This window comes from Papio anubis, chromosome 3 (genome assembly GCF_008728515.1).
Source record: "Papio anubis isolate 15944 chromosome 3, Panubis1.0, whole genome shotgun sequence".
NCBI classification, from domain to species: domain Eukaryota; kingdom Metazoa; phylum Chordata; class Mammalia; order Primates; family Cercopithecidae; genus Papio; species Papio anubis.
The window spans coordinates 85,997,157-86,015,471 of record NC_044978.1 but is presented as its reverse complement, the minus strand read 5'-3'; the positions used below and the strand labels follow the sequence as shown (position 1 = coordinate 86,015,471).

Sequence of the window (18,315 nt, the reverse complement as noted above, 5' to 3'; positions counted from 1 at the left end):
AAAATAAATAAATGACAATCAGTGAATTTCCATAATACATATAAACGAAATGAACATTCTTAATCTTGAAAATCAGTATGAAAAACCAAAGCAACCTTATAAAAGTGGCAAAGGCTTTTGAACAAACTGGGTAGTAATCATATGAAAACATGATTAGCATTGCCCATAAAGAAATGAAAATCAGAATAATAATGAGATATATTTTTAATTCATATCAGCAAATATCTCAAAGACTTATACTCAGATCAGAAAAACAGATCCTCTCACATAATATTGGTAAAAATATAAATTGGCCTGTAATCCCAGCACTTTGGGAGGCCGAGACGGGCGGATCACGAGGTCAGGAGATCGAGACCATCCTGGCTAACACGGTGAAACCCCGTCTCTACTAAAAAATACAAAAAACTAGCCGGGCGAGTGGCGGGCGCCTGTAGTCCCAGCTACTCGGGAGGCTGAGGCAGGAGAATGGCGGGAACCCGGGAGGCGGAGCTTGCAGTGAGCTGAGATCCGGCCACTGCACTCCAGTCTGGGCGACAGAGCGAGACTCCGTCTCAAAAACAATATAAAATAAAAAAAAAAAAAAAAATATATATATATAAATTGGTGCAGTCTTTTAAAAGGTCAAATTGACAGTATCAAAAGAATAAATATGAGTCCTCTTTCCTAGAGCAATCTTATTTCTAGAAATTTATTGTATAAACTAAAATATATGCTATATTTTATTGATTTTAAGATACATATTTTTATATTTTAACATTTCTGAAATTAGAATGTTATGTTATAGTTTAATTAGCACTAATTTTTTTCTTTCTTGATGGCATATGAAATAATTGTGTTTTTTACAATTGACAGACTCAGAGTTTATGAAATATGGTATGTAAGGATATATTATTGAAGCACTGTTTATCTTGGCAGGAAACTAGAAACAACGTAAATATCTATAAAATGCAATACTCTGTAGCCATTACAAAGAATAAGGAAGGCATTACGGTAGTATGACCGTGATATATTTTAAGTAAAGGCATCAAGTTAGAGATTAATGTGTAAGGAGAAAAAAAAGATGAACATTGGGTGTATATTTGCATATGCATATAATACAGCTTTTATAATGAAATATTTTATTAATTTGATACTAAGACAGTATCTGGAAAGCAAACTTAATCTCATTAGAAAAGAGTCATGAGCAGAAAAACTTAAAATTAAATTCACCTTTTCGCTGGTCCATCCCATGCCTGCAAGGAAAGCCATGACCAACGTGCACAGTCCTCCTGATCCAGGGAAACCAAAATGCACACTGCTGAACACAGCTAGCACAGACAACCCCAGCACAAGGAATGTTCTCTTACACACAAGTTTGTCCTTTAGGAGAAAAAAATTCATTTGCTCCATTATTTCAAATCCCTGATTTTTAACGATTGATTTTTTTCCATATCTAGGATTTAGAAAGAAAATAAAAATTAAAATGTCTATATAAATAGACAAAACAAGTGCACTACCTAACATTTACTTTCTTTTCTTCAACAAAAGCAGAGTTAGCACACTGCAAAGGTGAACTCTTCTTTCAGGAACACCAGTTCTTTTCCTCTGCAGTTATCAATGCAGAATTTAACAGGACTTAATGAAGTAGCAGAAAAAAAAGTACATGAGCTTTGGAGCTGGACAGACCAAGGTGAAACTTATATCTTTTATACATTGTTGGCGTATGTAGTGGTCACATTACTTAACCTCTCCAAGCTTTGTTTCCTGAAAGCATTTACATCATAGGATTTGTGTGAAAGTTAAATATATATCTCTATTATTTTCAGGTTCTATGTTTACTGTTTTAAATTTGACGCCCCCTTGGTTTTTCTTTCTAAATCTTTGAAAACCAGGAAGCTTTAAGAGGTTCTAGACTGACAGTAGTTTTTGTTGCTGTTGTTTTAAAGTCTAAGAGTTGTGTACCTTTTTCCCTTTACTTTTCCCTGTCCAGGCTTTTAAACTTCTTGATCACTTTAGAAAGTAGGTCTTTAAAAGTGCTTGACTTGGCAAAGGCATGCAAGCTCTGAAGGTGAATTACCTGAGTTCATTCCCAGTTCCACTGCTTTCTAGCTATGTGACTTTGTTCAAGTCACTTATCCTGCCTAAGCCTCAATTTCCTTATCAGTAAAATGGTCATAGTAATAGAAATCTCTTTATGAACTCTTTTGTGGGTTGTAGTAGAGCAGTGCTTTCCAACATAATGTTTAGTGATGATGGAAATGTTCTGTATCTGCTATAGTCACGTGTAGCTAGTGGCTACTGTACTGAACAAAGTGGCACTAGATGATGACTGACTGATTTATGTATGTGTGTATGCATGTATGTATTAGATATGGGCTCTTGCTATGTTGCCAGACTGGACTCAAACTCCCAGAGGGATCTTTTTGCCTCAGCCTCCTGAGTAGCTGGGACTACCAGGCCTGGCTAGAATCTAAGATATTTTGATACTAAAAAAGGGTACAAAAAAGCTACTACACATCTGGGTTTAGTTGAGTATTATGAACATTTAAAAAACTTGCATATCCTATTACTTTGGAACTGATATTTGTTTTACAATGAAATTTGAAATGTACAGAATATAAAATAGAAACCCATTACAGGACTGCATTAAAATCTTCCGTATTGAGCCCACTTCATAAATCTCATGGATGGCACTAAGCAATTTTAAAATGAGGGACCACTTGCACAAACATGCCCTTCACATCTGTCTTTGAAGGAAGTGTTCTAGAATGTTTTCCCAATGATATTTAAGAGCACAACTTTCCCACATATTATTTTTTCACCTGGTCACGGCTTGGAAAGTACTGAATGAAAAATCCAAGAACAGATCCAGTTGCCACACCAATTACCACCTCCAAAACTCCCCTGAGGACGTTAAAGACAGTGGAGCCTGAAAAATACATTTAAAAAAACTTAAGAGCTCTAAATCCAACAAATACAAGTTTTATTCCACAATCATCAACATAAAGCCTCTAATTACAAAGAAGAAAAATTTTAAAGACAGTTTCTGCTTTCCATATTCTTAAACATGTAAGTAGAACCTACATTTTCCCCCATAGCATATAGGATTTAGGAAACTTTAATTAAAAAAATTTTTTTGTTAGCACATTGTGCAGAAAATTATATTAAAGCTTCTCCACACATTAAGCTCTTCTTCACAGACTGTCCTAAGAAAAAATGTACTAACTAGTTTCTGTGGTCTGTTGTTATTATGGCAATCATCCTTCTTATCTAAATAAAATTACCTCTGAAGTAAGGATAGCTTTCTACCAGGTAATGCTATGACTGTTAAAAGCATCTAGCTGTGATAGCAGCATTATGCTTAAGCTATTGTGGTAATAATTTACTATGAATGTGTAGAAAGTAGCTAATTAGCTTTAGTCTCTGGTATATTGAGGTGTTAAAAAAAATGTCTTGGGCCCCACCCCTAAAAATCTGATTCAGTAAGTCTGGCAGGGCTCAGATCCAAAAGGTCTAAGGACCACACTTAGTTGGTGGGGTGGGGGGGAGGGGCGGGGAGAGGAAACACAGCAGAGTCAACTAGGAAGGTTCTTTGAGCTGTAGCTTATGAAAACCTGACTGCCTCTGTCCTTTCTCCTCCCATCACCATGATTCTAATGCAAACTCTGTTGCTCTAAAGCTGTGGTTCCTAATCCAAGCTGCACTGGTTTCCACTCCCAAAGGTTCTGATTTAATTGGTCTAAGATAGGACCTACATAAGAGTATTTTTAAAAACTGCCCAGGTAATTCTAGTGTGATGCTAAGGCTGAGAAAAATTGTTTTAAAGGTGTATACCAGGAAAGCGGTAAGAACATAAATTTGGATATGTGTAGTAGCATTAAAAATAGGAGTATGAGTTTGACTTAATAGGTAACAGAGCATCCGCATCCTCAAGGGTTCTTGAACAAGAAAGAAATGTAATGAAAACAATGTTTTGAGAAAATCAATTTACCAGGGAATGAATGGAAGGCAGGCTCCGGAGCAATGAGAAAGGGTGGGATTCTAGGTAATAGGTATAAATCATACACAATCATAGAATGGGAAGATAACTATAGGGAGATAACAAGAATGTATAACCTGCCAAGAAGATGTGTTCCCACTACAGAATCTGAAGCTAAACTTAGATTACAATTATACTTTGTCAATCATATAATGTTGCAAATTTTATTTCCCAATTTTGAACATAAGATTAAGAAATGAACTTAAATTTGTGCTGTACCACAGGATAATAAGTGTTGAACTGCTTTTGGCCTTTTGGCTAAGATCAAGTGTAGTATCCGTTCACATCAGTTTAATATAGGTGTTGAACAACAGTGGGAGAAAAAATAACTTAAGTTCCTCTTTTATTATACTTGAAACAAAATGCCTCAATTTCAGACACTTACTAAATATTAATAGGACATCCATTAAAATCATTGCTGTTATTACCATAAAAAGCTGAAGAGGAGAGAAGAGAAATTGTACTTATTTTAAAGGCATGCTGTTCCTTTCACTTGGACTGCTCTCTGTCATTTGTGCTCCTCGAAAAACCTACTCATCTTTTGTGTGAAGTCTCCACACATCTTTTGTGTGAAGCCTGAACGTTCCTGGATCACTTCAAGCAGAAACTGTTCTTTAAATTTTTCTACCTTGTACCCCCGCCCCCCCACCCCGCCCCTGCCCCCCGTACTGCACCTACTGCATGCTACTTGAGCAGTCTCTATCTAGAGGGAGGAAGAGAGTAAAGATAGCTAGCTTCTGGCCCCTCCTTAGGTGCAGAACTCTTAGTGTTCTTTTGCCTATTTTTAATTTGCCTTAATCAATTATCAAGCAAATATGTCATGCTTATAACATTTTAACCTACGTCTCTAGAGTGCAAGAGTAAAGCCTGTTGTGAACTGATTAGGTTACCTGTGGAAAAGGCTATGCCCAAGCATGTGTTGAAGCCAGTGATGGCCAGAATGTCATCAAAGCTGCCAGCTGCCATGAGCAAGGTCGGGACACCCTTCTCAACACCATAGCCTCCTCCCTGCAGAAGGAGCATTGAAGGCACCACGACAGCTGGAGATACAGCACCTAAAACAAAACTAGGCAGACAGCACTTTAAATATTTATGATAACATCTTACTTATTACTATTTTGAAATTGTAATACCCTCCATTTTTTTATGGGTTATACTTTGGACAACTATAGTCTTTCAAATGGCAGAGAAGCATGAATCCAGAAAAACATGTATGTGTAAAACTTCTACAGAACACTGTTTTTTAAAATGTAGCCATAGACAACCTGCTTCAGACTACATAGGTTGCCTAAAAATATATACTTACTAGTGGTATAGAAGGCCTAATGAGGGTAGGCCCCAGGATGCTGGCTTTTTTTAAACAAAAAATTCATGTTATGAGGTTTGAAAAGCAATGCATGGACTTTCTGATTTGGAACCCAGTGATGCTGGGCCTTCTATCAGGGCTTGCTATGTCAAATAAGGCAACATATTAGAAGAAAACGATATGACGGTCACATTGATACCAGTAACCACAGCAGTGGTAACAGCTGAAAGCATTTTACAGTACTTACTATGTACCAAATAACATTTTGAGGACTTTACACGTATTGGCTAATTTAATCCTCACAACAACCCTATAAGATAGATGCAATCTATTTTAATTTTATAATTGAGGAAACTGAGGCACAGAGAGATTAAATACTTGTTAAAGATCACACACTGGAAAATCACAAGGCTGGGATTTGAATCCAGAGAGGAGAGTTCCAGAGTCTTAACCATGAGGAGAATTTCTTACTTCTTGCCTACTTATTAGCACTAAATTCTTACTAAGTCCTTTCTTATTTATTTACTTTGTGTGGCTCTTAACCGTTGGAAGAACTGACAGTGGAAGGAAGAGACGGCAGAACTGCCAAGTCATAATAGTCTGATGACAGGAGGAAAACAATAGTAGCTGTTGATCACTGCTGCTGTGTTTTTCATCCTTTGTGCAGACTTTAGGTGGAATCCGGTATCTCTTTTAACAGGCATTGAATGAGGTGTAGGCAAAAGACCACGATTTCTTCAACAGTTTGAATAGTAGGAGTTAACTATACGAGTTAGCGCCTACTAACATATAAACTTCTGGCCCCTCCTTAGGTACAGAACTCTTAGTGTTCTTTTGCCTATTTTTAATTTGCCTTAATCAATTATCAAGCAAATATGTCATGCTTATAACATTTTAACCTATGTCTCTAGAGTGCAAGAGTAAAGCCTGTTGTGAACTGATTAGGTTACCTGTGGAAAATTCTGAAGTTAGAATATTTAGATTATGCTGTAACATCTATGTTGCATTTTCTGATATCTATAAGAAAATTCTATTATGCATTCTCTTGTATGGAATCAGAGAAAGCCCTAAATGTCCCTACATATTTTCCATGACAAAGAAACAATCATTACCCCAGTATAAATCCCCATTGCCATGGTAAACCCAGCAGGTAATGGGCCAGAAGAGCAGATGTACACGCCTCCACAATACAGGGACCCATGGACAGTCTTACACAAACGCCCTTTAACTTCTTCAGGGCCTGAAACAGAAAAGCAGACATCCTAATATAATCCTCTGAAGATGTGCAGAGAAGATGACCTTCAACGCTTTCTCTTCAGTATATGGGCAATGTCTGGGTCATCATGAGTTTTCAAGGTAATGAGTTGTATTTAACAAACATTTTAGTACTCCAAGTGTTTACAGACAGCTTATTTAGTCCTCACTGCAACCTTTTAAGATAGGTAATACTATTATCCCCATTTTTTTAGATGTCCTCATCTGAAAAGACACAGGCTAAAGTCATCCGCCCAAGATCATGAAACTAGTGAGTGATGGGGTCAGGTTTGAACCCAGGCAGGCTGCTTTCAGCATCTGTGTTCATAATCTCTAGCTAATTTCACATTATTTTTATTTATAATCTGTGGTTCCAGAATGAGACTAAAGTGAAGAGCCTAATACCCCAAGAAAATTCATTCCTGTACTAAAAAACACACATGAAAAAAAAAAAGCATTAGAAAGGCATACTTGAGACTCATTCTATATATTAGGCAGTTTCCTGAGCTAGTATAGTTAGCCCTGAACACTTGCATAGGGCTTCGCAAACCAAAAATATGTTATTTTCTCCACTATGAGCATTATTTATAACCATGGTCTATATCTATGTCAGAGAAAAGTGGGGCCTTTATTCTTGGTGCTGGCCCCATAGACAGACTCTACCTTTCCCCAAGAAAGAGAATGAGATCGGCCAGGCGCAGTGGCTCACGCCTGTAATCCCAGCATTTTGGGAGGTGGAGGCAGGCGGATCACCTGAGGTCAGGAGTTCGAGACCAGCCTGGCCAATGTGGCAAAACCCCGTCTCTACTAAAAATACAAAAATTAGCCGGATGTGGTAGTGCATGTCCGTAATCCCACCTGTTTGGGAGGCTGAGGCAGGAGAATCACTTGAACCTGGGAGGCGGAGGTTGCAGTGAGCTGAGATTAAGCCACTGTACTCCAGCCTGGGTGACGGAGTGAGACTCCGTCTCAAAAAAAAAAAAGGAAGAAAATGAGACCATCTTTTGAGTTATTGCAAAGCACAAGGTCCTACTTGCAAAACAATCCTCCATGAAATAAATTCTATTCTATTCTCAAGAATGTCATGCAAAGTGTCCACATCCATTTCCTAATGCTTAGCGATTCTATTAGATACTTGAAGTATTGAAGAAACAAAATTCCTATTTAATAATGAGAAATTTACACATCATACCTTTGAATCCAGACCAAGGCCAGCACGAACCAGGATGATAGACAGGGCTATGCTTCTCAAAGAGGAAGACCACTTGTGCTTGATCTGTACATTATCGTTGACGACTGGGATATTTCTGATGAGAAACCCTGCAAGCAGCATGCCTTGAATGAAGAAATCAAACATGTCTAGTTAGTTTTCAAATACAGAAAATATTTTTAGTTAACTTTAATTTTATAGAGACTACTATATAATCCCAGGAACCACTTCGCTCATGCTTAGAAGAAATGAAGTTAAACTTTTAGTTTAACTTGGAAGAAATTAAGTTAAGCTTTTAATTAAAAAATTAGTATAATTAAAGCAGCTAAGAAAATAATGTGCACATAAAAATATAATTTATAATAATTAATATTCCTAAAATAACTGAACTTAAAAGGGAGACAAGATGCAGCATTTGGATAGAGAGTATGATCAAATTCTACATATAAAATGTTTTAACACAATGCCAGCTCAGTCAGTCCTTTGCGTGCAAACAGCAAACAGTCCCTGAAATTATTTGCTATGTCAGATTACTTGAAATATCAATAAATACCTATATGGATTCTATTTTACCTTCAGATTAGATAATTTCATAAGAGACACATAATCTACTTTGCGAAGGTTTTAGATGTCAATTATGATGAAATGAACATTGCCCTGTCATGTCAGCCGGTGACTCTTCTTTCACTCAGTCATTCAACTCTACTGAATGCCTTCAGTAGTTTAGACGCTAGAGTATGCATCACGCATATAATAATGAACTACTTTTCAACAAGCTTTCAGCCTCTAGGGAACAAGACAAACGGACAATACCAATTTTATGAAAGCATGAGGGGGATGTTACATGAGCTGAGGCAGGAAGGGGGATTTAGAGAAGGGGAAAGAGGATGAAGAAATGGCTGGGGGAGTTGAGAAGTTTCTGGAAAAGACAGTAGTTTATTCAAAGGTAAAAGAAAAAGTGACTCATTCTGGAAACTGCAAGAAGTTGAGTGTAACTGACAAAGCTGGGTAGTGAGTGAGGGAATTCTGCCTTCATTGATATCACATGCCCACACAAAGGGAAAGGTTTCTGTGAGAGACTGTGAGCCTCTTCCCTCCATGCTTCTCCAGCAGTGCCCTCTTCTCACCTCATCCCTATAAGCACCATACTTCAAACAACTAAATAAATTTACTGAAGTTAGGATATTTTGTGATGCAAGATGGGAGAAGAGAGACAACCTGCTGCACATGAAAGCATCACTCCAGGTGTCTCTCATCACTGCCATTTATCTACGGGAAAGGCTCTAAGTTCTGAATGCTGTGGCGATGGTCTTTCTGGAATGTTTATTGGGCAACAGTATCAACAGGCTTGGCTTTTGGAAGAAGTAATGATGAGTTATATATGCACATGGCAAAATTAAGACATTGCTGACAAAAATGTAAAGTGACAAGTATATATTGTGCCCCAGCTGCAACTTTCCATCTTCATTCCTGAACGGCTTTCACTGTTGAGGATCTTCTGTGCCCTTCCAGAAAGTTTCTGTACCTATTCAAGCATATTTCTGTGTGTATAAGCTCTTTTGTGCTGGACACAAATAGGACACTGATACACTGCTGTACGGCTTGGGTTTTTTCCCATTTAATAATATATCCTGGACATTTTCCCACTGAAGCACATATATATTTGCTTTATTCCCTTTTAATAGCTGGAATAGTATCTCACTGTTTGGAAGTTCCATAATTTTTGGACCACTAATAATAGATTTTAAGACATTTTTCAGGTTTCTCATTATAAACAGTGCTGAAATGAGCACAATTCATTTGTCAAGTATTTAAGTGCCTGCTACATGCTAGCCCTGTATAAGATCCTAGTAACAAAGAGGTGAGCTAGACCAGCAGTCCCCAGCCTTTTTGGCACCAGGGACCGGTGTCGTGGAAGACGGTTTTTCCATGGATGGCAGGGGGAATGGTTTCGGGATGAAGCTTCCCACCTCAGATCATCAGGCATTAATTAGATTCTCATAAGGAGCACACAACCTAGATTCCTTGCATGTGCAGTTCCCAACAGAACTCATGCTCCTATGAGAATCTAATGTCGCTGCTGATCTGACAGGAGGCAGAGCTCAGGCAGTAATGATTGCTCACCTCCTGCCATGGCCCGGGGCTTGGGGACCCCTGAGCTAGACTAATGTGGTCCTTGTCCATATGGAGCATATATATTTGTAGGTTTGCATTAACTATATTCATATTATAATTCCTAGCAGTGGAAATGTTAGGCCCTATGGTATAGGTGTATATAATTTTTATACATATTGATGATTTACCAGCCAAAAATACTGCACTAATGCTTACATTCCATTATCATGACAATAGCTCTTTAATGAAATTTAAAATATGTGTCCAAACCACTCCTAAATTAATTATGGCATTCAATGACCTGAAATAAAATGGAGTATCCTAAGAAGAACTCAAAACTACGTTAAGAGGTTTTTTGTTTTGGGGGATATGAGGGAGCAATTTTTTTTTTTTTTTTTTGAGACAGGGTCTTGACATGTTGCCCAGGTTGGTCTCAAACTCCTGGGCTCAAACAATTCACCCACCTTACGACTCCTAAGGTGCCGGGATTACAGGTATGAGCCACTGCTCTCTCCTGGACTGAAAGAGCATTTTTCATTCCTGAAATGAACGTGAGAACAGCTTCCCTGGGACACTGTTTCCTTTGCTAGTGGTCTGGTTGGTGTAATGTGACCACCTGATTTTGATTTGGCACGTGTCCCTACTCATGCCTCTAGTGCCTCCCTTGGTCATGGAGGAAAGAACGTCTTCCTGGATATAGGAGTGTTGTTCTCTTAAAATTTTGTATTAGGAAAATTATCAACATATGGCTAATCTCATTTCATCTACTCCCAAGTTGTTTTTTTTATAATTTGTGTTATGGAAATTTTTTCAATAATGATTTGCCTTCTCTTCCAAAGGGAAGCCGTTTTCAAATTCATTTCAGGAATCAAAAATGCTCACTCATACTTGCGTCCCTGGCAATCACTTCAATTAAATTCTTAAAAATATAGAACAGGCAACCATCACATATATTTTGTCTTAATAAGTTTCCTTTATGGATTCAGATAATGCTTCAGTTTTGGATACTGGCCTTAATATAATAAGAAGCAGTAAACTGTCTTCCTCCATGCAAGTATACAACTATAAAAAAGAATGTTGAAATATGTATGTAATTTTTGAGAATGATTTCAGTTACCTTAGGAGATTTCATTTTACCACAAATCCCAATACTTTCCATCTTTTTGCAACATGGTATATTTTGTTTTTGCAATAGGCATGGAGTGAAAAAAAGACAAACGGGGTGTAATGGGCATTTTCATGTGTCTAGAACAACAGTCTTCAACATAGGTTGCATATTAGAATTATCTGGAGGGCTTTTTAAAACTTCTGATGTCCAGGCCATACCATATTCCATTTCAATTAATTCAGAATCTCTGGGGTAAGATCTAGGCATCAGTTTTAATTTTTTTTTTTATATTTTTACTTTTTGAGAAGGAGTCTCGCTCTGTCGCCAGGCTGGAGCGCAGTGGCGCAATTTCAGCTCACTGCAACCTCTGCCTTCTGGGTTCAAGCGATTCTCCTGCCTCAGCCCCTTGAGTAGCTGGGGCTACAGGTGTATGCCAACCATGCCTGGCTAATTTTTTGTATTTTTAGTAGAGACGGGGTTTCACCATGTTGGGCAGGATAGTCTTGATCTCCTGACCTTATGATCCACCTGCCTCGACCTCTCAAAGCATCAGCTTTTTAAAGACAGGTGATTCCTGGCCTGGCATGGTGGCTCACACCTGTAATCCTAGCACTTTAGGAGGCCAAGATACGAGAATTGCTTGAGCCCAGGAGTTCAAGACCTGCTGAGCAACAAAGTGAGACCCCATCTCTACAAAAACCAAAAATATGTAGGGGCATGTGCCTGTAGTCCCAGCTACTGGGTAGGCTGAGGCACGAAGATTGTTTGGGCCCAGGAGGTTGAGGATGCAGTGAGCCATGATTGTGCAACTGCGCTCCACCTTGGGCAAATGAGACCCTGCCTCAAAAACAAAACAGAACAAAACAACGAACGAGAGATTCTTATGAGCAGCCAAGTTCTAGAATGAATGATCTTGCTACATAAAATGTGATCTTAGAGCTTAGAAATGCAGAATCTCAGGCCATGAAGACCTACTTAATTAGAATTTGTATTTTAACAAATTCCAAGGTCATCCTCTGTACAGTGAAGTTTGAGAGTCACTAATTTTGATACAAGGGTCAGCAAAAATGTTCTGTAAAGGGCCAATGAATATCTTAGGCTTTGTGGGCCATAAAGTCTCTGTTAGAACTTCACAACTCTGCCAGTATAATGCGAAGCAGACATAGACAATATGCAAACAAATATACGTGAGTGGGCTCCAATTAATCTTAATTTATAAAGAGAAGTAGTCTGCCAACCCTTTATCCTAGCATATAGGCATATTTAGAAACAATTCATTTTAACAATAATTCAATTAATAACATTAGAGAACAAAAAGCACCTATGAGAAATAATATGAATTAAGTGCAATACCTTTAGTTTTACCTAAAATTAGAAATACACTGAGAAATGGGGCATAGTAAGAGATAAATAATTCTACTTCTTTTTATATTTAACTTTAACTACTGACCACAAGTTCAAAAGCAGATAACTTTGGTGTATGTTAGCGAATCCTGATTGTTCTTACTCATACAGCTAACAGAAAAAAAAAAAAAAAAAAAAAAAAACTGTTCCGGAAATGTGTGCAAATATATATGCAAGTATGAAAGGTAGGTTGTTTTTTACTAAAACTGGGCGATTGATAAATCTGTTAGAAATGAACACAAAATGCCTCTGTGGTAAACAAATTTTATAATGCAGAATTCTTTGAAGACACATTAAAGGTATCACATCTAGTTTTAAGACTAATTTGTATATGTGTCTTGTTTGGGCAGTTCTCATTGCCTCTGGAAGAGTATTTTCAGCTATGTCTTTAAGAATCATGGTATTTTATTTCATTTTTATATTTTTTGAGATGGAGTCTCACTCTTGTCACCCAGGCTAGAGTGTAGTGGCACGATCTTGGCTCACTGCAACCTCCACCTCCCAGGTTTAAGTGATTCTCCTGCCTCAGCCTCCCAAGTAGCTGAGGTTACAGGCACCCGCCACCACGCCAAGCTAATTTTTTAAAATTTTAATAGAGATGGAGTTTCACCATGTTGGCTAGGCTGGTCTTGAACTCCTGACCTCAGGTGATCTGCCCGCTTTGGCCTCCCAAAGTGCTGGGATTACAGGCATAAGCCATCATGCTCGGCCAATATTATATGTTAAATATACCCTCTGGTGTGCTGGTAAATGCTTAACAAGTGGCTTGCCAAAAAAGTATGCATTTTATATAGGCACATACATTATTAAAATTTACTGATATAAAGGATGTGCAGCACACACTTTACAAATATACAGCCATCTTCACTGTAAATTCTATATAGCCAATTTATTCTCACAGAATGTTTTCACTGCTGTTTGTCAAAATTCTGTGTCCATAACAAAGTATGGCTGTAGTTCTACCAAGATTTGACAGAATCAGACTACAAATAAATGGTTGCATACTATCTGATTCAGCAAAGAAGTCACATATCATGAATGAGCAAGTGCAGTGTCACCGTGAATGCTGGTTGATATTTTTGCTTATATTAATGAATAAGATGAAAATGAAACAATAAAAATACATGTCAGAACTTCACTCTGTCAATGACATAAGTGACTTATACTTTGACAAACCTTGATTTGTAGCATTTCCTGATTTTTTTGTTGTTGTTGTTGTTACAGATATTTCTACCATGGCCGATTTTAAGCTACAACATGATGTCACTGTAACTGGAGTTGGGAAGAGGTGGCAGTGGTACACCATTATGTAGTATTTCCATAATCTCAAGAGCATAGGTGAGGGGAAATAGAGTAAAACATTAGGAAGTCTTCAGGGTTGAGCACTGAATGCTTGTTTTTAATGTCAGTTATTTAATTTTAAGTGTGTATATATATACAGATATATATATACACACACAGACACAGACACACACACACACACACACACACACACACATATATATATATATATATTTTTTTTTTTTTGAGACAAGGTCTCTTTCTGTTGCCCAGATTGGAGTGTAATGGTGCAATCATGGCAGCCTCGACCTCCTGGGTTCAATCAATCCTCCCACCTCAGCCTCCTGAGTAGTTGGGACTACAGGTGCACGTCACCATGCCCAGCTAATTTTTGTATTTTTTTGTAGAGACAGGGTTTCACCATGTTTGCCCTGGCTGGTCTCAAACTCCAAAGCTCAAGCAATCTGCCTACCTTGGCCTCCCAAAGTGCTGGGATTACAGGTGTGAGCCACAGCACCTGGGCCACGATAATTTAATTTTTTAAACTGCCATGTTTAACAACTGGATCACAGAACTCCTCAAAATTTAACAATTGGCTTTTGGCTCCAGCATGGCAAATACAGAAATATTTTACTCCTTTATTTCCCAAAGCTTTCCAAACTATTATTTTTAAAATATGGTTTACTCTGGAGAAAACAGGAAACATTTAGCACTTACCAAGAAGAGAAGGCAGTGGAGGCAATGTAGGTAACTTAATAAGTCCCAAAAGTTTACCTCCAATGATGGCACAATAGAATAGGATTATAATTCCAAATAGGTTTCCTCCAGGAAGACATTCACTGCCAGTAATTGACCAAACTACAGCCCACAGAAGAACAATGATGGTAACTGAAATAAACCAGGAATACTAGTTACTATCAATAAGTTGTCACATGGAGGTTTTGACAAAATCTAAAATAATTTGTAAAAATAAATACTAATGAAAATGCAAATATTTATAATCATGTTTAATCTGTAGAGTATCAGTAAGATGAACAACTGGGTAACTGCCAACATCTTAAGAAATCGCATATTAACAGTACTTTTGAATCTGCCTATGTGCCCCTCCCCATCCATCTCCCTTTATACTGCCAGAAGGAACCATTATTTTGACTTTTTTCACCATTCACTTTTTTCTCTATAATTTAAAAATATATATATTATTTAGTTCTATCTTGAATTAGACATTATTGTTTTTTTTTTATAGTCAATATTTGTTTAGAATTACCTACAAAGGTACCTTTTCTGAAATCATCATTCATTATGGCATCTCAAACTTTTCTTTTTTTTTTTCTTTTTGTTTTGAAACAGGGTCTCCCACTGTAGCCCAGGCTGGAGTGCAGTGGTACAGTCATGGCTCACTACAGCCTCAACCTCCCAGGCTCAAACGATCCTCCTGCCTCAACCTCTCACATAGTTGGGACTACAGGTGTGTGCCACCATGCCTGGCTAATTTCTTTAAATTTTTTTAGTGGAGACAGGGTTTCATCATTTTACCCAGGCTGGTCTTGAAGTCTTGAGCTCAAGTGATCCTCCTGTCTCAGCCTCCCAAAGTGCTGGGATTACTGGTGTGAACCACCTCATCTAGCCTCAAATTTTTCATCTGGGACAATTATCCTGCTGCCTAAAGTATTTCCTTTAGGAAAAGAATTTCTATAAGAATGTGAAATAGGCCAGGCATGGTGGTTTATGCCTGTCCCATCACTTTAGGAGGTCAAGGCAGGAGGATTGCTCGAGCTCCAAGTTCAAAACCAGCCTGAGCAACATAGTGAGACCTCGTCTCTACTAAAGTATAAAAATTAGCTGGGTATGGTGGTGGGCATCTGTAATCTCAGCTACTTGGGAAGCTGAGGCAGGAGGATCCCTTGAGCCCAGTTCGAGGATGCAGTGAGCTACGATTGCACCACAGCACTCCAGCCTGCATTACACGGCGATACCCTGCGTCAAAAAAAAAAAAAAAAAAAAAAAAGAAAAGAAATGTTTCCTTGTTTGAAAACTTGTGTTTTACAAAACTGTGCACTAAAAATTGAAAAGTTTATGGGAAAAAGAGAGTTGGGGCAGACCACTCAAAACTGGTGACCAAAGCACTAAGAAAAACCAAAACAATCCTAGTAAGAGTCTTAGCACAGATGAATCTACACACTGACATTTGTGTCTGACACAGGCGGTCTGTGATGGAAATTCTTGAGGGTATTTTCTTTAAGCAGAGCAGTTCCATCGAAATCTGATCCATATTTTAGCCCTCTGCCTCAATACAATAAATTTCAACAAAAGGAAAAGCGTAGGCAGCTTCTTTACCTCAGCTTATACTCTCAGCCACTTCATCCACATGTGTTCTATTAGATAACTTAATGTTGTAGAATGTTTGAGTCCTTGAAGCCCCTAAACCAGCTACTAATTGCATGAAAAGTCAGCACTTCCACAGAGGTTTCATCGTTTAAAAGGTCCTCATGCAGGGAAGGCTTTATCTTTAATTGTAAGAAAGCATATATTTGGTCTTTTTCTCCCCCAGTTCACTTTGCCTTCACTTGCTATTGCTTGACGATACAAAATATTAATGGGCCAGGAAAAATTATACACAAAACTGCAAATTCCATACACTCTAACACAATTCTCCTATTTACCATTGCATATGAGCTAATTCATGATACAGAAACACTCTGTATCACAGCATGCTGTATTTCTCAGGAGGATCTGTTGTAGTAAATTCTTAGTTTCATTGTCTGGAATTATCTTTATTCCCATTCTTTTTTTTTTTTTTTTGAGACAGAGTCTCGCTCTGTCGCCCGGGCTGGAGTGCAGTGGCCAGATCTCAGCTCACTGCAAGCTCCGCCTCCCGGGTTTACGCCATTCTCCTGCCTCAGCCTCCCGAGTAGCTGGGACTACAGGCGCCTGCCACCTCGCCCGGCTAAGTTTTTGTATTTTTAGTAGAGACGGGGTTTCACTGTGTTAGCCAGTATGGTCTCGGCCTCCCAAAGTGCTGGGATTACAGGCTTGAGCCACTGCGCCCGGCCTATTCCCATTCTTAAAAGATAGTTTTTCTAGGTATACCTCAGTTTTATGTTAAATTCTAGGTTGAGTGTTATTGTCTCTCCGTTCTTTGAAAATACTATTCCTTGGTTTTCTGGTTTTGAAGAACCTAATTTCAGCTTTTTAAAGGAATTCTTTTTCCTTGTTTTTAACATCTTCACTTTTTCTTTTGTTTGCCTTTCAGTATGATATGTTTAGGTGGGACTTCCTTTTGTTTTGCTTAAGATTCATGCTTTTTAAAAAAATCAGTTCTGGAAAATTCTTAGCCTTTATTTCTTCAAAGATTTCCTCTTCCCCATTCTCTTTTTCCATGTTGCTAACCCTAGTTTTCATATTTTTCATCTTTGTGTGTACTGCATTCTAGATAATCTCTTCAGATTTATTCACCCGTTCACCATTTTTTTCACTTAATCTGTTGCCTAATTTGTCCATTGAGTTTTTATTTTCAATTACTATCCTATATCTTTCATTCCTAGAAGTTCAAGTTGGTTCTTCCTCAAATCTATTCATTTTTTAAATAGTTACTTGTTTTGTACTCATGTTTTCTAATTTTTAACTTATTTATATATATGTGTTATATTCTATCTTCTGATAATGCACATTTTTGAAATCTGTTTTTTTGTTTCCTTTCACATGTTGCGTTTTTTTGTTGTTGTTGTTGTTGTTTTTAGTTTTTTGCCATAGTGAGCTCTCCCTTGGAACTTTGTCTAAAACTAAAGGTTTTAGTTTGTCTTTTGCAACAGTGAGCTCTCCCTTGGAACTGTGTCCAACTTTGTTGAAGCCTTAGGCTGAATGAGTTTTCCCAGATGGGAAATGAATTTACTTCTACCATGTCCTTAAAAGCCATCCCGAGACCATCTGAAAATGTTTGAAAATAGATACATTTTCAAATTGAATTTTTTCTGTGAAATTGGAGACAAATCAGGATGAAGTTAAACATTTTTATTGGAGACTCCATACTTGCCCCAGCCAGCAACCACAGTTGAGACAGGTTTAGTCACAGGCCCCATCTGCAGAACAGGTTTACCTCAAATTTGGCATTACACTGGGTTTCCACTTTATGTGGGTGAAGGAGAATGCTTTTTCCTGTTAGACTTCTCTCAACCTGGGCAGGCACTAGCTTAGCCTTCTGTGCTCCCAGTGCTCTCAAAATCCATTGCAAGTTCCCTGAGGTTTGGTCGAAACCTCCAGGGTGGGGCCACCTTGAGGGCTTATTGACCTCTGTTACTTACACTTTGGTTTTGGTGTCTGATGATTCCCTGTTTTCTTGACAGATCATTTCAAAAGACTTAAAATATTTTTTCAGATGCTTTCCTTGGTTTGTGACAAGATTGTTCATTGAGTCTTATCTACCATACTGACTGAATTCAATGTCCCTTTTTCTAAACTCTCACAGAATTGTTACAGATTTTCTAGGCTTATGATACTACTGCAGTGGAATACCTAAGGGACTTCTGGTATTTCCCAATTAGCTACAAGGGTTGACATTTCTATGTGATATCAGAAGTAGAATGGGAAAGCAGGATTTGCCAGCTATTATACTAAATTCT

General features: G+C 38.0%; 1 protein-coding gene and 1 pseudogene across 16 annotated transcripts in view; one reads left to right on the top strand and one right to left on the bottom strand.

The window, feature by feature from the left end:
* The window catches only part of SLC9B2 (solute carrier family 9 member B2), a 60,874-nt gene that overhangs the window by 22,057 nt on the left and 20,502 nt on the right, over positions 1-18,315 (bottom strand). For 9 of the 16 annotated variants that reach the window (XR_004182742.1, XM_031664378.1, XM_031664383.1 and 6 more), the window contains exons 4-9: positions 14,414-14,584; positions 7,771-7,913; positions 6,437-6,564; positions 4,909-5,084; positions 2,802-2,908; positions 1,210-1,359 (exon numbers count right to left, since the gene is read on the bottom strand). Coding sequence is in view for 15 of the 16 variants with exons in the window: in XM_031664378.1 (XP_031520238.1) it covers positions 1,210-1,359; positions 2,802-2,908; positions 4,909-5,084; positions 6,437-6,564; positions 7,771-7,913; positions 14,414-14,584 (875 nt within the window). In the remaining variant the exon portion in view is untranslated. The remainder of the gene's footprint in view (positions 1-1,209; positions 1,360-2,801; positions 2,909-4,908; positions 5,085-6,436; positions 6,565-7,770; positions 7,914-14,413; positions 14,585-18,315) is intronic. The other 7 variants (XM_031664382.1, XM_031664381.1, XM_031664379.1 and 4 more) reach the window with 1 other exon arrangement.
* LOC116274385 lies at positions 4,258-4,426 on the top strand (annotated as a pseudogene).